Genomic DNA, 22,061 nt, shown 5'->3' on the forward strand with positions numbered 1-22,061 from the left:
AGTTAGGGAGGATTCCCTCCTTCTTGATGTTATGGAACAGTTTCAGGATAGGGGTCAGTTTTTCTTTGTAGGTCTTGTAGAATTCAGCTATGAATTGATCTGGGTGCTTTTTCGTTGGGAGATTTTTTTTTATAACCATCTTGCTACTCATTATTGGTCTGTTCAGGTTTTCTATTTCTTCTTCATTCAAGCTTAGGAGGTTGTGTGATTCCAAAAATTTACCCATTTTCTCTAGATTTTATAATTTGTGTGCATTGAGGTTTCCAAAGTAGTCTCAAATGATATTTTGTATTTCTGTGGTATCAGCTATAGGTCTCCTTTTTCATTTCTGATTGGGCTTATTTGAATCCTTTCTTTTCTATTCCTGGTTAATTTAGCTAGTGGTTTATCAATTTCATTTACCTTTTCAAATAACAAACTTTTCATTTCATTGATCCTTTGTGGATTTTTTGGCTACAATTTTCATTTAGTTTTGCTCTCTGGAGCAATGCTACTACACAGTCTCCAAGTAGCTATGGAGGCTTGCAGTGTTGGAGAGGCCCTCTTGCAGCTCAGGTTGCCACAGGCGGAGTTTGGAGCCCCAGGGTTCTTTCCTCTGTCCCTTCTCTACATGCAGGTGCCTTCCCCAGGTACCTCTGATCCTGCCAAGTGGGTCAACCCACTTTCCTCTCCTTCACTTTGGGTATCTTCTAGTCACTTCTCTGTTGATTCACAATGCTCTCTTGAAGATGATCCATCCTTAGGTGAATATCCATTTGCAACTTTTGATCCTCTGCTTGAGAGCAGTATGTGCAGGCTGTTTCTAGTCCATCATCTTGGCCCATTGGATTAAAGATTTAAATACCAGACCTGAAACTGTAACATTACACAAAGAAAACGTAGGGGAAAAGCTGCATAACATTGGTCTGGGCAATGGCTATTGGGATAAGACTTCAAAAGTAAAAGCAACAAAAGTGAAAATAGACAAATCAGATTACATCAAACTAAAAAGGCTCTGCACAGCAAAGGAAAGCATCAACAGAGTAAAGAGACAAACTATAGCATGGGAGAAAATATTTTCAAACCATATACCTGATAAGAGGTTAATACCCAAAATATAAGTAATGCAAACAACTCAATAGCATTACTCAATAGCAAGAAAACAAATAACTCAGTTAAAAATTGGGCAAAGGACCTGAATAGACATTTCTAAAAGGAGGACTTTTATGTCATATACCTGGCCAACAGGTATATGAAAAAATGCTCAACATAGAACTAATCACTGAGCAAATACGAATTAAAACCACAATGAGCTATCACCTCACATCTGTTAGAATAGCTATTACCAAAAAGATGAAAGATAAGTGTCAGAGAGGGAATGGAGAAAAGGGAATCCTAACCACTCTGTTGGTGGAAATGTAAATTAGTACAGCCATTATGAAAAACAGAATGGAGATAGTTAAAAATAGAATGACCATATGATCCAGTAATCCCACTACAGGGTATTTATCCAAAAAAACTGAAATCAGGATCAGGGAGAGATATCTGCACTGCCATGTTCACTGCAGCATTTTTTATAGTAACCAAGATATGGAATCAACATCATTGATTGATGTTGATTGATAGATAGATCAATCAACAATGGATGACTGGATACAGAAAATGTGGTGTATAAACACAATGCAATACTAGTCAGCCTTAATAAAGAAAATCCTGTCATTTGTGACAACATAGATGAGCCTGGAGAACATTATGTTAAATGAAATAAGCCAGGCACAGACAAATATCCCATGACCTCACTTATACGTGGCATCTAAAAAGGGTGAACACATGTAAACAGAGAGTAGAATACTGGTTACAGGAATCACAGGGGGCGGGGCGGGAGTTGGAAAGATGTTAATTAAAGGATACAAAATTTCAGTTGGAAGGAATAAGTTCAAAAGATCTGTTGTACATGACAACTACAATTGATACAATGCATTGTATTCTTAAAAATTGCTAAGAGTAAATTTTAAGTGTTCCTACCATAAAAAAAATTGATCAATATGTGAGGTAATGCATATGTTAATTGGTTCATTTTAGTCATTCCACAATTTATACATCTCAAAACATCATGTTGTACACAATTAATATAAATAATTTTTATTTGTCAATTTTGAAAAATATTTTTTAAAAACCCATAAAAAAATGTGGCTAACAAAGCTTAAGATATTTGCAAGCTGGCCTTTAAGAAAATGTTTGAGTTTTGGAGAGCAATGCCTATGGCTCTCTATCTATACCTTTTATAGTACCTGGCATTTAGTAAGTAAATAATAAATATCTGCTAAAAAAAAAGTGAAGAGCCTCAAGGCTCAGCTATAAGCCTCTTTCTATAATGGAAGGCTCTTCCTGGCACAATAGGGCAAGACAGAGGCTGGGTCAGTTCCCTTCTGATGTCCCTGGGGTCTAAGGGGTCCCAGGATGAAAGCTCTGGAGGAGAGGCACCAGGACTCGTAGGTCTCAGGTCCATGCTAAGTTCAAGGAGACTTAGCCACTTCATCACTCTTTCTCCTCAGTTTCAAGGGAAGAAAAGGATCGGAGACTGACTGAGACCCTCTCCCACCTTTTAGAAGCCAATTGCTTTGGTCAACCCTCAAGCAAGGGTATGACTACTTTCAGAAAGCAAAAAGGGTCCTCTGCTTCTGTATCCTCCCCACCAACATACACTGGGCTAGACCCTGGAGAGCAGCCATGGAAGAATGTGGGAAGAGATCTGCTACTGCTTGGAAGATTCTTGCCATCAAGGAGCAGGGTATGGTGACAAATGCTACTTCCTGGACAAACTGGACATGATGGGGGAAAGGTGTCAGGATGTGTGTGAAAACATACAGAAAGGAGGCAGGCTATGAAAATCTGCAAAATCTGCAGCCCCGGGACCCGTGGATTTTTGCCCCCGATGCCCTGAGTTGGAGGGGTCCTCTGCTCAAAACATATCATGCACACTTATCCTTACTTTAATCTGATATCATCTATCATCTCTTAGTCCAGAAGAGAAAACATTCTCCTTTTGCTCTCTCCCTCAGTACCAAGGTCCTTATCTCAGGTTCGGTGGGTTCAGAAAGGGTTGCCCCTGTTGACGAGCTGGGATCTTAAGGCCTGAGACTTCACCAGATTCCAACAGTCCCAAATCCTCGAGGGCTTCCAGTAGCTGCTCCCGGGCAGCACCAATGAAGGAATTCTCCAGAAAGATGGGCAGGCCTCCCACACCATCCCGCAGGGTATACAGTGGTACCCGAACCAGGCCCAGCACCTGTAAAAGAAAGGAGACAGGACACACTGGGACCACAGGTAGCTGATCCCATTAACTCCATCCTTTCTCCAGCAGATCTTCCTAGAGCAGATGCCTCATCACTTATTACCCCAGCAAATCCAGGCTCAAGGCTCATATTTAAATGAGACCCAGTGGGCCCAAACCTCTTCAGGGAAATGACCCAAGACATGCTATCCAGCTCCATTGATGTTAATCCTTCCCACATCTGTACATTAAACCTCTAGCGGCTCCTGACTCCAGGATAGATGCTTACTTAGCCCTACAACAATGGTTCACAAAATGGGAAACCTAGCTCTATCAGCATCACTTGTGAATTTGTGAAAAGCACAAATTCTCAGGTTTCCTCCTGTATCCCCCCCACCCCAACAGGAATTCTGGGAGTGGACTCTAGTATTCACTGTTTTAATGAGCCCCCTAGATGATTCTGATACTTGTTAAAATGTGAGAACTGCCTTCATATACTATCTGTTTCCCTACTCCCCTAGGATTAAGTATTAGGGTCATATCTTCTGTCTAAGAAAAACAGAGGTCCAACAATAAGGGACTAGGGAAGATACTTGGTCATTATCACGTTACCAATAGAGAGCAACAGAGAGACTTGGATGGATGTATTCTAGAAAGATCTCTCCAGAGCCTAAGGAAGAGTCCGGTGGGTAAAAATCATCCCAGGGAGCCCAAGTTGGCAGTACGATCCAGATTAGAGATTAGGAAGATCTCAACTACACCAAGAAAATGGGGAAAAGGGAAACACCAAGGAAATAGGGGAGAGGGCAAGGTATGACAGGGAAAGACCTCCCTAATAAGAGATTCTGGAGCAAGGGAAAGCACGGAGGGGGTAGGAATCGGATGTGGGATTAGGTCCCAGGCTGGCCCCACCTCCAGTCCATGGCCCTTGGCTCTTGTTGCGCCAGTCTCCACTGCCAACAGTTGCTCGAGGGTCAGACTCTTGGCATAAAAGTGGGCCACGACATCCGGCTTCGACCCGGCGTGTGAGCTGCGGTAGTCAGCACGTTCCACGCGGAAGGCGGCCACCCCTTCGCCCAGCTGCTGGAGTAGCGCTCGATTCAGCCCGTCCTCCAGGCTGCTGTTCTGCGTGTCCACGAAGCCACCGGGGAAACCCAGGCGCCCATCGAAGCGCATCTGCATCTGCGGGAGGAGGAAGCGGGTATAGGGAGAGATGCCCCAGAGAAACGCCCCAGGGAGGGTGCAGCGCAGAGGGGAGGGTGCAGCGCAGAGGGGATAGTGACCGGCAGCGCCCCCTCCTCACCAGTACGGCGTAGCGCAGCGGGATGCGGCTGAAGAGTATCCCAGGGTCTGGAGAATAAAGCAGCGCATAACAGATGTGCCGCCAACCAGGCCCCAGCGCCAGGGCCTCGGTCAGCTCCAGCCTGCGGGCCGCGGCCATGGCCAGACGCTGCCCCTGTGCTGTCCCTTTGGTCACGTGGGTAGGTGGGCGGGTCTCATCGCGGACGAATCCGAGCATGAGCGGGGCCGCAAGGGCCAATCCCAGCAGGACCCAGGGGCAGAACGTAGGCTCATTAGGGCGGAGCGACGCGACTGACCCCGGGCGACAGCCAATCGGAGCTGGGCTTGCAGACCAGGCTGTGGTCCCAGGCCCTTGGACCCTCGGGAAACCGAAAGCCGCCTCTGGGTTGGGCCTCTTGCGGGGCGGGGCTGCAGGTGTGGTCCCTGCCTTGAACCAGGAACTAGGCAGGTAAATACGTGCCTGCGTCATAGTCTGGAGCCAGTGGGAGTGTCCCTTAGGGTCCAGAGAGCTGGGAGGCTCATAAGTTTTTGTAGCCTGAGCAGGATTTAATTACAGAAGCGTCCTGGGAGCCTCAGGAGCAATACAGAGCGTTCAGCGAACTACCTTTGGTCTAGACTGGGTGGTACAGGAAGCCTAGGTTTGGGGCTAGGAAGGAAATGAGGCAGACTTGGCTTCAGAGACCATGGCCTACCCTAGGGACATGAGGATGGGGAGGCACGATGGTGTAAGGAGGATCTTGAATGGTGGATTTGAGGGGACTGGGGGACTAAGTGAGTGTGGGGGTCGGGGGAGCGTTGGGCTAGCGTTAGTTCAGATACTTTGGACTGTTAGTTCATATATTCTGGACCAGGGGGAAGTGGTGTCACTTTCCGAGAGGGAGATGAAGGAGGGGACTGGGCATTGACAAGTGTAGTTCTAGTCAGGCATTGGGGTGGCCTTAGGCACTGGGCAGCTGGTTATGCGGGTCAGAGGCACAGGAAGTGGCACATGGAGAAGTCACAGGGTCAGTGAGATTTTGTCAGGAAAGGTGGGTGTGGGGGGAGCTGTGGGTGGAACCCTGTGGCACAGGAAGGGGAGTGAGGAGGGGCAGGAGTAGAGGAAGCCCGCTTGGCTTTCTACACTTTACCTTTGAGCTTGAAGGAGGGCGGGGACAGTGCAGTACCCTCCCTCAGGGCCGGGGGCTATTCAGGGCCTGATGGTGAGGAACAGGGATTCCGGATACCTCACTCCAGGCCAGGTGTTCCTCAGCCTGCAGATTGCCCCCACACCAGGAATCCATAATATACATTAGACTGCAGCAGGCAACTTCTTGAGGGCCTGGGCATAAAGGCACAGGCTGTAAGTGACAACACGTGATGGGAAAGAGGCCAGAACCCACTCAGACACAGGCTTGTGTCCTTAACAAGCTGCTTAACTCTCTCAGATCCTGGTTGCTCATCTGTTAAATGGGGATGATACCAACCTGTTAGGGACATGGAGAGATGGAAGGCACTTAGAGCAGTTCCAGACACAAAGTACACGTAGCCATTCTTAGAGTCGACGAAACAGGCACAGCTCTGTGTCTCATGTTAAAGACCCAAGGATTTGAACTGAGCCACACTTATCAAGCCTCAATACCCCACAGGCAGATTAGTCTTGTATGGTGTCATCATTCCTAGCTAGTCTTTCTGAGTTTCAGGGCAGAGATGCCATCTACTGTCATCAGGTACAGGGATCAAGGTGATAAGGCTTTAGGTGTGACACAATTGCGATTAGCCTGCTAGAGTTTAAGGGGCCTTAGAAATGGTCCTGGTTTAACATTAGAGTCACCTTGCTCAAAGCTTATAAAAACTTTACAAAAACTGCCTATTTCAGGGTCCAAGCTCAGACCAAGTGAATCAGGATGTCTGGGGGTGGTTTGGGGACATATGTAGTTTTTAAAATGTGTTTCAGGCGACTATTAAATAACCAGAGTGGAGAATTAGTGCCTTCCCCTTCCCCTGGCATTCCAATTGTGACTTGGTTTCTCTTCTAGAAGGGCTATCTTTAAGGATTTAAGGAGTCAAACATGCCGTTTTCAGAGCTTCAAGCTGTTCTTTCTTTCTTTCCTGGTTGCTTGAGGAGGTTTTAAAGGTGAACTCAGCTTTTTAAGGCAACATGAAAAACCATAAAACCAAGGTCACTGCTTTAAAGGAATTACTTTTGAGACTAGTGCTTTTTCTGGATGAATTATGGAAGACTTCAAGACCTCCCCCCCCCCCCAACCTTGCCTCACTTTCAAATTCCTCTCTGCCTCTGCTCCACCTCCCCACCCCTACCAACCAGCCGACATTCCATTGTCATGAGGCAGATTGTCCAGAAGTCAAGACTGGAGGTAGAGGGCTGAGCCCTTTTCTAGAGATCTGCTTCAAGTTCACAATGATAGAAACAAAAATAATTCAGTGGTCTGCCTTGGAGCATGTTAGGGAACCAATTCATTATTTTAAAAATAATGAGGAAAGGAATTTAGCATTTATCCAATCTTTTTTTATATGTGCTCTATCTCAAATCTACCAAATATTTGATGAAGGGAAATTTCTCCTATAAGCATTCTAGCTAATCAAAGAAGATTAAGGAGCCAATCAAAATTTTACCATTTTTTAAACAGTGAAGAATTAATAGATCCTAGGAAATGATCATCTGTGGTTGCCAACATCAGGAAAAGACAGCTAGTTATTATGTATCTCTTGATGGAAGAACTCACCACCTCCTATCAATTATTCTTGCCAAAAATTGAACTTTCATCTCATTCTAACTACCAATTCATATGAAATACAAAGGAATACTTTTAAAAAATATCAGAAGGAACTAGAATGGTCCAGGTCGTAGTGGATTAGAGGTGGAGAATCAATATGAATTCATATTTTGCTTAAGACAGATACAGGTGGTTACCTATAGAAACATTTATAGATATGTGTACATGCAAGTTCAGTGTATACACTTTTATTTCCTTACTCTGTCAGCTGAGGAGGCCTGGAAGCAATAATAACCCCAGTAACAGCACGCATACCTAGTGCCCAGATTTTGGTTTCTAACACTATTTTCCAATAAAAAGAACCAAAGCTCCTTGGATAAATGCCTGATTCCAGGGCAGGGAATATACCCATGATGAGCCTGAAGCATCTTGTGATGCCAGAGTTGCAAAAAAATCTATAACAAAGCAAGGAGAAGCACGAGGGAGAATGGGAGGAAAGGATGGAAGGAAGGAAAAGAAAGAAATCAAATTGATGGAAATATGTCAAAGGCACAGCAACCCAGGAACCAACTGAAAGAGCTCCCAGTGACTAAAGCTGATACAATCTGAGCAATAAAATAAAGTAGTATTGGATTATAACCCAAAGTATAAAATAAATATCTACAGGTCCATACTGATACAAATTAATAATGAATAAATTAATAATTAGGGCAGAAAAAATATACAGAAAAACTGGAAATTATTAATACGTAGCTACTCCATCCTCAAGGAGGTGGAGCATAGCTGCCTACTCTTTAAATGTGGGTTATATATAGTGACTTCCTTCCAAAGAGTACAATATGGAAAGAGGAGGGGGCCATAATTTTAACTTTGTGGAGAAACTTGACAAACACTACCTTGTTCAGGTGATCAAGGTCAACATCAACATTGATAAGTCATGTTGGTAGAATGTACCCTTAATATGATGTAATGAAAATGGTACTTCTTTCTGTGGTCTTCCTCCCAAAATGACATAACTGCTGTCTAATCCTGACAAAAACATCAAACAAATCCCAGTGGAGAAACATTCTACAAAATACCTGACCAGTAAGCCTCAAAATTGTAAGTCATTGTCTTAGTCCATTAGGGCTGCTGGAACAAAATACCATGGACTGGGTGGCTTATAAACAACAAAAATTTATTTCTCACAGTTCTGGGGTCTGGGAAGTCCAAGATCAAGGTGCTGGCAGATTCGGTGTCTGGTTAGGGCCCACTTTACATTCATGGAAGAACTTGTTGCTGAAACCTCATAGGTGAGAAGGGGTGAGGCAGCTCCCTGGGGTCTCTTTCATAAGGTCACTAATCCCATTCATGAGGGCTCCACTCTTATGACCTAATTGCCTCCCTAAGGCCCCACCTCCAAATACCAACACATTGGGGATTAAGATTTCAACATATGAATTTGGGGGGAACAAAAATATTTAGTCTATAGCAGTCGTAAAATACAATGGAGTTCTGAGGAACTCTCACAACAAAGATGAGCCTAAGCAGCCGTGACAGGACTAAATGGAACATGGTATCCTGGAGCAGAAATAGGACATTGGAGAAAAACTAAGGAAACCTGAATAAAGTATGGACTTTGATTAATGACAATGTGTCAATATTGGTCCATTATTGTAAGAAATGTTCTATAACATTATAAGATGTTATTTATAGGGTAAACTAGGAGGAGTATTTGGGAACTCTGTGTAGTATCTTCACAAATTTTGTTAATGCAAAACACCTAAAAAATAGTTCATTTAAGAAAAATTCATGAGGATGCAATTAGTAAAACCCAGACTGAAGAAGAGTTTAAAGGACAAATGACCTGGTTTCTTCCATAAATGAATTACAAGGGGAAAACAGACATGGAGGCAGAATCTATACTTTAAAAGACATTGAGACATATCAATTGAAGCAATTGGGCTTTTGTTGGATTCTAATTTGAACAAAGGAAAAGTCAAACAGTGGGAGAAACGTGAATCCTGAGTGGACATTTGATATATAGAAATTATTGATAAGTGTTTTAGGTATGATAAGATTATTGTGGCTATGTTTTGTAAGGGTTCTTTATCTTTTGGAGATACATACTGTAATATTTATGAATGACATGATAAAAATAATTCAATGAAGGGGTAGAGGCTAAGGGTATAAATAAAATAAGATGGGCCATAAATTGATAATTTTGGAAGCTGAGTGATCTGTCTATTCAGGGCTTATCATGTTATTCTTTTATATATTTTGATGTTTTCCATAGTAAAAAGCTAAAAATAAAAAGACCTTTGGCTTCTCATGAAGTTAAAAGTAAAGGTTATCATTTACATTTGAATAAAGTTTTGCATTTCACAAAACCCTTTCACAGATAGGATCCCTTTGGATCCAGGAACAGAGACAGAGAGGTAAGGGTCTAATTTCACTTTTTAAGCAGGGAGAAGACTACAACCAACATCTACTATTTACCAGGTAATTTTAACCCATTCCATTTCATCCTTGTAAGATTTTCTGGGTGCTTCGAATGCAGAGCCACGGTTGAGGTCCACTGATGTAGAAGACTATATACAACGTGGGATAGAAGAAGTGGTACCACCAGCAGAGACCTACCAGCTAGATGCTGGTGGGTAATTTTTATCCAATAGGACTTCCTGAATGGACTAAATTCTGTTGTTTATTATTATCATTTCCAGGCATTCACATACCCAAAATCCCACCCAGTAGCCTTAAAGGAGGTGGCATTCTCTAGAAGCCAAGCCTCTTTTTGGTTTGGGGTACACCACGAAAGATATCCACTGTTCTGTTGTCCTGAGCTCATTAAGTAGATCCTTTTTATTATAAGGGCAGAATTTTTCAGATACCTCAAGCTGCATGCCTAGACTTCTTCACCTGAATACCCTACAAGCACCTCAAACCCAACACATCCAGGAATGAACTCAGTATTTCTCCCGCCCCTGTTTGCATCTCTTTCTGTATCCCCAGTGCTGTGTGTGGCCCATCTCCTGCTCAGTCACCCATGCTGGAAACCTAGGAGTCCTCACAGTCCACTCCTTCACCCTTCTATCCATCCAGTCAGTTCTCACTTCGCCCAGTTCCCTCTCATCACCTCCACCCAAACCATCTTCATCAGATGCAGGTCAGGCCTTCATCTTTCCCCACCTGGATTATACCTCCTAACTGCCTCCCTATCCTGCCTCCAGTCTCACCTTCTTCAAACCTGCCCTCCACACAGTGCCATAATACAGTTAAAGGATATGCCCATCAGGGACTGCCCCCGGCTGCAGCATATAACAGAGCAAACTCAACAGCACACATCTGAGCTTTGACTCTGTATAGCGATCTATTAATGAGACATATTATAAAATGTAGTGACAACACCACCATAAACTTTCATTATTTCACGGTGTCTGGAGGTCAGGAATTAAGGAATGGTTTAGCTGGGTGGTTCTAGCTCAGGGTTTCTCATGAGATTTTAGTCCAGATGTCAGTCAGAGCTACAGTCAAATGAAGACTTGATTGGGCTGGAGAATATGCTTCCCATGGCTCACTGACATAGCTGGCAAGTCAGTGCTGGCTGTTGGCAAAATGCCTGGGTTTTATATCACATAGATCTCCCCATAGGGTTGAATGTCCTCACAACATAGTGGTTGGCTTCCTCTGGAGTGAGTGATACAAGAGAAAACAGTCTCTTGTATCTTTTATGACCTAGTCTTTTATGATCTAGTCTCAGATGTCATACACAAGCACCTCTACAGTATTCTATTGGTCTACAGGCCACCCCTGATGCAATGTGGAAGGGATCTCTGGAGGGTATAAATACCAGAAGCGAGGATCATTGGAAGTCATCTTGGAGGCTGACTACACCCCTTCCGCTCTGAACCCCACATAATTATTCTCACATTTTAGGTACCACCAACACCAAAAGATTTCAGATTTGCAGAACTCATAGGGCTGTGTCCCCCATCTCTGCCTGCGAGATCTTTTCCTCCATTTGCCTGGTGAATTCTTATTCAAAACTGTGTGCCTATACTTAGTGCCTGGTACAGGATAGGAACTCAATACACATTGAGCTGAAATCCAAAGAGTAGAATTAGACCATATCTGCGGAAGAGATGGCCAAGGTAGCTCCATGCTCCCATTCTACATTGCCTTGAAGCATGGGGAAAGCCAGCAAAGCCAGAGTTCATGGTTCACTTGGACCATCTTGAAAAAGAGTATCCATATTTTTTCTAAGAAGCCACAGGTCATTTAATTGTAGATAAACTTCTCACAAATTTGTGAAAATCAATACCCAAAAGAACAAAGTCCAAGGATTTATAAAAAGTGTTGGGGGAGGGGTAGAGAGAATGATGTGAGGAGAAGGCAGGTATATTGTTTAGCTTGTTGCCCTAATGATGCTACATGACAAACAACCACGAGACCCACATGGCATACAGCAATAAACATTGGTTTCTTGCTCAGGAGTTTGCAGATCACCTGAAATGGCTGTTTTATTCTGCAGTGGCTGGGGAGGCTCTGCTTCATGTCTCTCATCCTCCTCCTAGGACAGGTGGGCTAGCTGGTGATGGTAGAGGCCCAACGGTGCATTCTCCGTCGCACCAACACATTTCCACCCTCTGAACATATCACGCAGCCAAAACAAGTTCCCTGGCCAAACTCAGAGTCAAGGGATGGCATATAATTGAGAAGGACTACAAAGTAACAAGGTAACAGTCAAGCGTATAGCGAGGGGTAAATTGGAACCAAAAATTTAATATGTCAAAGTGGGGAAAAGCCACAATATTTTGTAAAGAAAAAAAAATATTTCTAGCCATTGAAAGATTTTTCTCCCAAACTAAACCTACAAATCTACTTTGAAAATATTCCTATTGGAGTCAAGTGTTCAATTCTGTATAAATGTTAATGACTATGACATTTCTAGTGACCATTTGTGAATATGCTAGTTTATAATGCATATTTGTTGAACCAAATTTTTGAACTTCCCTTCTGAAGTTAGGGCAAGCCTGAGCATCCTATGGGTTCTGGTGATCATGATCACTTTGGGGTTACGCACGCAGATTAACAAAATGTAATGTGAGTTGAGGCCTTGTGCAGAAGCAAAGCTGGTCCGCAGAGCCACTCACTTGGCTTTTCATAGCTGCTTTCTTCATAATTCTCTCAGCTCTTAGCCAACTCTCAGCTTATTTCTAGTCAAGTGCTAGCTGAAAAATGGGTAAAAGTGTTTATCTTTCGGGTATATTTGTATGGGGATAATAGAATCATGGAAGCCCAAGGAAGCCTTCAGGGATGAATCTCCAGTGGTGGAAGACAAGGCCGCTTGACAATAACATTAATAATATTTCCTCCAAAATTGTGAGTATTTTATAACTCACAATTAGGCTGAACCACACTGGCAATTTCATATGATTCGACCTATTATATCATTTATCCTTGATAGGAATTTTCAGACATACGAAGAAAACAGATTCAGAGGACATCACTTGCCCTAGATCACACAGTAAATGGCAAGAGTGGGTCTAGAATCCAAGTCATCTAGTATCAAGTTCAATTGTCTTTTTCCTTACATAGGTTTTGGCAGAAGTATTTTTAAACATTCTTTACTCTGTGTCCACCCTTCCCTCCTCCCGCCTCTCTCTCTCTCTCACACAAACACACACACACATGCACACCCCCTCCTCCCTCTCTTTGCCTCTTCTCTGCTCATTTATCATCTTGGTGTCCTGGCCCCATTCCCTTCTGACACACAAGTTAGTGGAGTGGTCCCATCATCTTGAAGGAAGACTGTGGGGTGTTTTCCCTCCTCAAGCTACCACTTCATTTGTCAGCCCCCTTTACTCTGCACCCACTGTGATGTCTGGACTCTTACAATAGAAGTGGAGCTATTGCTCCAGCCTCAGCCCCAAAGACATTAAATAATTAACTTCCATCACTCCTTTGTGTGCTTTATCTCCACATCACCCAAAATAGCTGGTGGCATTTCCTCTGCATAAATAGAAAGCAGAAAGGCCAATTGGCATTTGTGAAATATATATGTATTTTTTACAAAGCAGCAAGTTAGCAGGGTCCCTTTATTCCTTCATTCCTGAGACTGTCTCATAACAAGCGACTTCCTACTTCTTTAACTCCTCAGCCAATTTCCCCCTCCATCTCGTAGTTGGTTAGTTATTAGTACCCATACTGAAGTGGTCCAAAATTAAGACCTAGTTGAAGGATAAAGCATTTCCCAGTGATATTAATAATCACAAAAACATATTTTTCTTAGATTATGTTAAATTTTGCTCCTCACCCCCACCCCAGTGAGCCAAATGAAAGGTAAACTTGAGTGAGCTTCCCTTAAGAGGCATGGAGCTGTGATCCAAAATGGTATTTTAATATTTCTTTCTAGCTCTGTTTTCTTTTAAGCCTGGGGTGGTATATAGCACAAATTTCTGGAGGGTAAGATGTTTCCAGTCTGCACCTGTCTTCTTAGAAACACATTCTGAAAAGCAGGGTACTTTCCCCTGGGCATGTTAATCTGTTTCTGAAAGAGACTGTTTGAAAATATAGCTATTTCCTCTTCAGACTCAGCAACTCCCACAAACTTTCTTCTGTTCTAATGTTATAAAAACCATCAGCGAAGAGATTCAGAAACTTTTATTAACTTGGGTCCTACTATGGTTTCCCCGCTTCCAGGCTCATTTGCAACCCAGGTGGTCACAAAAGGACATGGGGGCTCTGGGGAGCTCTTCCTGGGGTGGAGTCTCTTCCCTGTTAACATGATGGAAATGTCCATGTCCACTCTCAGCAGCAGCATGGTCACTGGTCCCACCCCTCCGGGGTTTCCCAGGGAAAACCTGATTTTTGATGTACTAGATTTTGACTTGGGATACATGCTCAAGTTTGCAATTCTGAAAAATCTCAGATCCCACCTCCAGAAGCCAATATTTGGGGTCTGCTCTTCCTGCCACAGACACAGCAGCTGTGAGAGCACAGATACGCTGCTGTCTTCCAGTCTCCCAGCCAGGAATGATTCTCCAGCATGCGGGGTGGGTGGATGGGGTGGGGGTGGTGAGAATGGGCATCTTGAGCTTTGGGAAAAGGCAGAGTGAAGATTTGTGCTGCCCCCAGTACTTCTCCATAGTGTCAGGAAGCTGTGGGAACACAGAAGTATGATGTTCATAGCTCTTGAGCACTGGAGAAATTGTACGTTTACTTGGGTGGTTCCTTTGGTTGCTGGGCAGAGATAGAAGTAAAGCCACAGGATGCACAGAGACTTAGAGCCCAGTGGTTACGTTACAGGACCACCAATTTTGTGGCCGTTGTGTGGTAACAGACCAATACACCATACAACAGGAGTTGAGTCAGAGAAAGAGTTTTATAATCCAACAGCAGCCAGATGAGGAGGTGGGAGGGAACCTCAAATCTGCCTCCCTGAGGAGTTTTGGACTGGGCTTTTAAGGGAATTTTGGTGAGTAGGGGACTGAGGAGCTGGGAGTTGACTGGGAGTTGACTGGTCAAAAAGTGAGGGGTGAAGTCTTGGGACAGGGAGATAAAGAGACTGCATTCATGTGCTGAGTCAGCCCCTTGGAGGAAGTTTTGACACTGGCTGGTGTCAGCGGACCTTTGGAATGCAGGATCTGGAAAACATCTCAAATGGAAAACTTGAGGTTTCTTAACATTTAAAGATGTTATATACAGAAGGTAGGACCTTAAGACAGGCTATATGACTTTTAAGCAGTAAGCTTGTAAGGAAGTAGGCTATAGGGTAAACTGGTTAATACTTAGCTAAGGCTCTACTCAAAGCTTATGTTTTTGTTAAAAACCTAGCAATTTAGTTTAAGTTTATGAGGATGGTTTTGGTCATGCCCCTGAGTCCTTAAAATAAGCCCATGAAGTTATTCACACTGACTCTCTTGACCCTTGACCTTTTTGTATGCACTGTGTGGCATATGAAATGTGTGGGTCCCTCTTTGCAGTCTTTGTACCACTTTCAGAGATGAATTGGGCCCCAAATAACAGCAGATAAAATTGCTGATCCAAATAAAGGGAGAAGAAGTACAGCAACAGAAAGGTCTTGAACAACGGTTCTGAGTGTGGTACCAGCAGCATGAACACCACCTGGGAACTTGTTAGAAATGCAAATTCTCAGTCTCCACCACCATTAAATCAGAAATGCTGGTGATGGAGCCCATCAATTGGTGCTTCAACAAGCCCTCCAGGTGACTCTAATGCAGCTCAAATGTGGGAATCTCTAGTCTAAAAGACAGTGCCTCACGGAGGGGCACAGCACCAACGATTACATGTCAGTAAGACAATGAACCTCTCTGTCTCAGTTTCCCCAGTCATTAGCAGGAGGCAGAATATGAATAACAGTATTTCTTGCATCAGATTCACCCAGGTAGTTCTGAAATAAAAGGTACGCTTTGGCCCCGAATCTCCCCAGAGAAAGGTGGGTGGTGGAGGTGGGTCTGGATATTGACAAAGATCCTCCTTGACTAAACTTCAGACAGGCTCCTCCCTGAGCCCTCTTCTTTTCACTAGGCTTCATCCTCGGCCCTGTCTTTGGCCTGCTAAATCCAGTTTTAGCGTCAGTTTAGTGAGACTCCTTCGCCCTTACTAGCTGATCACTCTCAAAATCTGATCACCCTGGCCTGCCTTCAGCAGGAATCTTATTAAGTCGGTTTAGCAAAGAATCTCCCTGCCACAGTTTGAATATTTGCCCCCTCCAAAACTCATGTTGAAATTTGGTCCCCCAAGGTGGAAGAGTTCGGAGGTGGGGCTTAGTGGGAGGTGTTTGGATTATGGGGGCAGATCCCTTATGAATGGCTTGGTGCTGTCCTCGAACAGTGAGTTCTTGCTCTCAAGACTGGATTAGTTCTTGTGGAAATGGATTAGTTCCTCAAGAGTGGGTTTTTATAAAGTCAAAACACCCCTCAGGTTTTCCCCTCTCTGTACGTGTCTACTCCCCCTTTGACCTTCTTTGTCATGTTGTAACTCAGGACAGAAGCCCTCATCAAAAGCCAGGGCATGCCCTTGAACTTCTCAGCCTGCAGAACTGTGAACTAAATAAACCTCTTTTCTTTACAAATTACTCAGTATCTGTCATAGCAACACTAAACAGACTAATACATTCCCCAACCCTTCATATCTCCTCTTAGTAATTTTCCATCTACCCACCCCCCTTGCCTGCTCTTTGGTTGTAAATCTTCAGTTATCTTTGCTGTATTCTGAGTTAAGCCTGATGCCTCTCTCCTATGGCAACAGGTGTTGACACCCATTAAAATAGTCCTGAATAAAGTCTTCCTTGGATTTCAACAAGTGCCAGGATAAGTTTTTTTTTTTAACAGTAAGTTTAAAGGTGTTTATATTTAAAAAGCTTCTCAAGCAAGTCTGATGCAGCCTCTTGGTTGAAAACCCACATGGCTAGTGGTTAACAGGATGGGTTCTTGAATCAGACACACCTGGGTTGAAATCTCAACTCTGCTTCTTGCAGACAGGTGACTAAGCAGGTTACCTAATTTGAGCATCTCTCTCTGAAACTCCCCCCACCGCCCTCCAATACACCTTCACCGCCCCACCGCCCCGGCCTCAAGTTGGTGAAAAGATTCAATGAAGTAAGGCCCTTAAACTACTAAGCACAGTACTGGTACATAATAGGCACCAAATAGACCAAATGTTAGCTGCTCTAAGTGATAATTATCATTAGATACACGTGTTACATTTGACAAGAAACTTGCATACAGAAAAGATAAAATAGATGATTTATTCTGTGTTCATTATAAATATATTTATTATGAATAAAAGACTTCAATGATCTATTGATGAGTTTGAAAAAAATCACAGAAGAGAGTAATGTTTTGGATTTTTAATCCAGGGGCAACAGTGGACCAAAAAGTGCCACCTGAGACGGGAATGTCTGACTCCTGGGCTGCAGCTGAGCACGCTAGAGGCTAGCGTCCAGTGACCTTCACAAGCAGCCCGCCCACAGTCCACGGAGACCCCAGATGGGCATTGAGCTCTGTCCTCCAATTAAAAATATAAAGAGCACATGGCTTCTCCCAGACCATTGCCAGGGTGGTTCAACCCTGCTGGAAGCCCTGTGGGCACACATGAGGGAAATGCTTTCCAAGAAGCCAAATTTGATCTATTAATATAAGCTTATCTTGGGGTGTAGTCCAAACAACACTTAGGACTCTGAGTACAGGCAGCTCTCTTTACTACTCTCTCCAGGGGACATGACTTCGGACAAGGAATTGAAAGTAAAGATGGTAGCTCCAGTTTTGTGCTCATTTCCTGTAACGGAGTCCAGCTTATATGTTTAATGGATTTTCACAGAACTTGAACTTCTGCTTGTCTTTGACAGTTGCTTAGTGATGGTTCTGGAGAGTCGGCCCTATTCCCATTGTGATCAGCAACTGCTCCTCAAAGTAGAGGAGCTGGTCTACTTCAAAACAGTCGCTGGCCCGAGGCACCACTTTTTCCAGACACTCCCGGATCTCCACTTCGCTGGCATTCTGATGCCTTGCTCTCTTGAGGTAATTATAGACCTCTTCAAATACTTCTGCCCCCAGCTTCTGTATGGCTGATCTGCCAAAAAAGGGAAGATTATGAAGAGCTACACAATGAGATTACCTGCCAAAAAAAAAAAAGTGTCTTTACACATTTAACATCATTACCCTGGGATTCAGAAAAAAAGGGGAAAAAATAAGGCACATTGTCTCCACCCTAAACATTCAACAATAATCAACAAATAATGCTTCGACATCTAGTATGTGCCAGTACTCACGCGCACACAAAATAAAATGTCAGGTGGTTCTAAGTGTAATGAAAAAAAAGCAAAGTGAAAGCAGGAAAATCCTTCTGAGGCAGTGTCATTTAAGTGGAGACCCTCACGAAGGCAGGCAAATACTAGGGGCAAGCGAATCTTGGCCCAAGGCTAAAACATGTTGAAGAAATGTCAAGAAGGCTATTGTGGCTGGAGGTGGCAGAACAAAGGGGAAGAGGATGGTGGGATATGAGATCCAGAAATAGTTAATAATAACAAAATAATAAGGAGGAAAATGAGGAGAAAAATTGTTTTATTAGCTACTTGCCAGGTACTTTTCTACCTACTGCACCCTTACAATTACACTTAACCTTTACAACAGCTTTCTGAGGAAGGCATTTTTTTTAAGTTCCCGTTTTACAGATGAAGAAACTGAGGTTTAAAGGCATAAAATAATTTGGCCAAGTTCCCAGCAAGGCCAATGTTCATTTTTCCATACTTACCTCCAGTTTTTGTCCATATGTAGGTGTAATCTTTGCACTATTATAATCATATCACCCTATCTACTATGTTTATTTCACCTTTGACTCCTTTCCTATATCTCCAGAAAGGGTCACAAAGTCAAGACCTATGGGCAAAACTTGGCCCATGTTTTTGTTTAGCCAATATTTATTTATTTATTATTATTAAACACTTTAATGTGAATGTCCTTAGGCAGAGCCTGCACATACTCTCCACTCTCAGTTCTCTGACTTTGACTCACCTCCTCCACGCCTTATCATTTTATACTAGGTTGCTTCTCATAGTTCTACCTGCTTGACTCAAGGTCATTCGAGTTGGAGAATTTTGTTCTATAGTTCTTCAAATTTATCATTTTTAATGACTGAGTTTATGTGCCAACATTTACTCCAGCAAACAATTAACTTTTTTCACCCTTTTTCATAGTGTGAACATCTTTAGACATTTAGCTGTTTCTCTTAGGGGAATATCTTCTGGCATCAAATTTTTAGGAGTAGTGCTAATTACCTGGTGTGTTCACTGTATAAAAATTCATATGTGCACTTATGGTTTCTGTACTTTTCTGTACACATGTACATTTTTAAAGCATTAATCCTTAACAGTAATGATGATAATGTTGATAATAACATTGAAGGCATTAATCAGAGACTCTCTGATTCATTTTATAAGCTTTTATTGTTCAGTGCTATTCAACCTTGTAATCTCTAGAACACAAGGCTATGGGTTAGGTATTGTGGTAGATAAAAAGAAGAATAAGTATTTCTTCCTGCTCTAGTTTAGAGGCCAGTAATGACAATGCAAGACATACAAATTTTTAATTTTAGCTAACATTTCTACAGTACTCCCAGAGTGCTAGAATTACAGGCGTGAGCCACCATGCCCAGCCTCCTTTTTATTCTTTAAATGCAACACACATTTATTTCTACCTTCCCGCCTTTGCACTAGCTGCATCCTTTTTCCTGGAATGCGTTTCCCATTGACATTTACATCACTGACTTCGTATTTCCATTCAGATCTCAGCTTATCAACTTCTCAGAGAAATTATCTCTTACTACCCAATAATTCCATAGGATTACACCTTAACTATTTACATAGCACTTAACAACTCTCTGATAATTGTCTTTATATTTTGGTGTATCTTTTTTTATTATTAGCATAATAGTTCCATGAAGGAGGGATCCAGTGCCTAGAACAGGGCTGGGCGTGCAGTAAGTGCTCAGGAAATATTTATATAATGAAGGAATGGCCTATACAGTCATTAAGTATCATGTGAAAACCATAAAGTGCTATTTAAGGTTACAGTTGGAGAAATCAGGGAGCACCCTATGGAGGAGGAAGCGCCATCTAACTTGGGCCATAACGGCTGGAGGGAAGAAAGGTGAGGGCCCACAGTGGGACCACTAGGAAATCAGGGAGTCAGGTTGGCGGGTGAGTAGGATGCATGAAGATGAGGGTGAGAACCACATGAACATGACATTTAAAGAAACCTTAGAATCTGACAAGCAATATCACCTACTAATGATAAAGGAGCTCAAGAAATGCCCCCTGAAATTATAATAACAATTTTTAAGCTTTTCCTATGTGCCAGGCTTTATTCTGAGCCATCCCCTCATATCATCCCATTAAATCTTCACAACTACTATATGGATCAATATTACTGTTATTCCCATTTTGTAGATGAGGAAACTGAGGTACACAGAACTTTCCCACTGCCACAGTTTGTAAGTAAGTGGTGGAACGCAGATTTGCATCCCAGTGGTTTTCACTCCAGGGCTTGTTCTTTTCATCATTGTAATAAGGGTTTTGGGTTAAAAGACCCAGGTTGCATCTTAGCTCTGCCCTTCACTGGCTGTATGATCTTGTGCCAGTTATTTAATGCTATTATCTCAATGTTAGTGTCCCCCCAAAATTTATACATTGAAACTGTATCCCCAGAGTAATAGTATTATGAGGTGGGGCCTTTGGGGAAGTGAGTAAATCACCAGGGCAGAGCTCTCAGGAGTGGGATTAGTGCCCTATGAAAGAGATTGAAGGGAGCATGTCTGCCCCTTCTGCCATGTAAGGACACGTAGAAGGTGCTCTGTGAGGAACAAGTCCTCACCAGATACCAAATCTGCTGGCACCTTTGAGATTGGACTTCCCAGCCTCCAGAACCGTGAGCAGTAAATTTCTGTTATTTATAAATTAGCCAGTCTAAGGTATTTGGTTATAATAGAAGAAATGGACTAAGACACTAAACCTCTCTGAGCCTTAGGTTTCTCATATTTAAGTGGGGATTTTATACACACACACACACACACACACACACACACAGAGAGAGACTGCATAGCAAAATACCTGCCACATACCGGGCACTTAATAGCTATTGTTTTACTATCACGTATATTATTGTTGCTTTTCCAATGGTGAATTATTCAAGAATCCTATTTCTGTTTAATTGGAAGCCTCAAGCAGTTTTATAGTTCTATCCTTGGTTAAGATACTATTTAAATATTTTTTTAACTTCTCTGGATGAATTTGAAAAAGATAAGAAACAACACAAGCAGGCTAGTGACACAGTGAGAGTAAAAAACATGTAATTTTGTAGAAATAATCATGAAAACCTGATTTGCCAGAAAGTCTTAAGACAATGCAGATTGTTCTTCAGGCGTAGTTTAAGGAAACCCTGAAAATGATTTTATGGAACGTAAGAAATCCCTGCACATCAAATATGCACGAGTCCCTGCAGGAATAGAATGGTACCATGTACTTTATCTTCAGTACTACCATTTGAACAATCATTTGGTGCTAGCAAGCATCCAGAATCTTCATTAAGCCTAGTGTTTCAAAGGGCTGTCTCCGAATCGGGCGGGCAAAGACAGCACGGCTCTCTCCCCAGGGGCAGGCAAGCGCACTGGCGGCACACTCATGGGGCACCTGTGACTTGGAGGCCCCTTTCTGTCAGTGGTGCTTCCCTCCTGCTCAGTCCACCCTGAGCAGGATCTTGAATGCAATTGTTGGTTTGCTGTCCTGTTGAAGCTAACCAGTCCTGAAAGGATTATTTTACTTGTGATTTTAATACCCCCCATTATGCATAATCACAGTAAATGTAGATGGACCAGACTCACTGACCGATAATCAAAACTCAGCTAGGTATTGTTTACGAGAGTCATACTTAAAACATGTGCTATTGAAAGGCAGAAAGCAAACGAATTTTCAAAAAAGATACGAGGCAAATAATAACCAAAAGAAATCCAAGGTAGCCATATTAATATCAGACAAATAGATTTTAAGTAAAGAAAAAAAAAAGCATTATTAGGGACAAATTAGGGATAAAGAAAGGCATTATATAATTATAACAGTTTAATTTTACAAGGAAGAAATAAAAGTTCTAACTAGTATGCATCTAATAGAATTAAAATACACAAACCACTATAGAGAGAAACTATCAGATATAGCCTCATAATGTAGGATTTCAATATATATTGTTCAGTTATAGACAGGTTAAGCATTCAGAATATTAGTAATGCTATAGAAGATC

At 42.6% G+C, this 22,061-nt stretch overlaps 2 protein-coding genes across 4 annotated transcripts in view; both read right to left on the reverse strand.

Moving 5' to 3' along the window:
* Positions 1 to 3,052: 3,052 nt before the first annotated feature.
* On the reverse strand, positions 3,053 to 4,694 carry LOC138385796 (U8 snoRNA-decapping enzyme-like). Its single transcript, XM_069472016.1, has 3 exons — positions 4,557 to 4,694; positions 4,166 to 4,435; positions 3,053 to 3,268 (listed from the first exon to the last, which is right to left on the reverse strand). Exons 1-3 carry the CDS (start codon positions 4,692 to 4,694, stop codon positions 3,053 to 3,055), a joined length of 624 nt encoding a protein of 207 aa, XP_069328117.1.
* A 12,762-nt stretch (positions 4,695 to 17,456) lies between these two features.
* The window catches only part of NEK11 (NIMA related kinase 11), a 249,295-nt gene continuing 244,690 nt past the window's right edge, over positions 17,457 to 22,061 (reverse strand). For 2 of the 3 annotated variants that reach the window (XM_069473252.1, XM_069473250.1), the window contains one exon: positions 17,457 to 17,844. In XM_069473252.1, coding sequence (XP_069329353.1) covers positions 17,625 to 17,844 — 220 coding nt within the window. In that variant the 3' untranslated portion in view covers positions 17,457 to 17,624. The remainder of the gene's footprint in view (positions 17,845 to 22,061) is intronic. The other variant, XM_069473251.1, reaches the window with a different exon arrangement.

This window comes from Eulemur rufifrons, chromosome 7 (genome assembly GCF_041146395.1).
Source record: "Eulemur rufifrons isolate Redbay chromosome 7, OSU_ERuf_1, whole genome shotgun sequence".
In the NCBI taxonomy this organism is placed as follows: domain Eukaryota; kingdom Metazoa; phylum Chordata; class Mammalia; order Primates; family Lemuridae; genus Eulemur; species Eulemur rufifrons.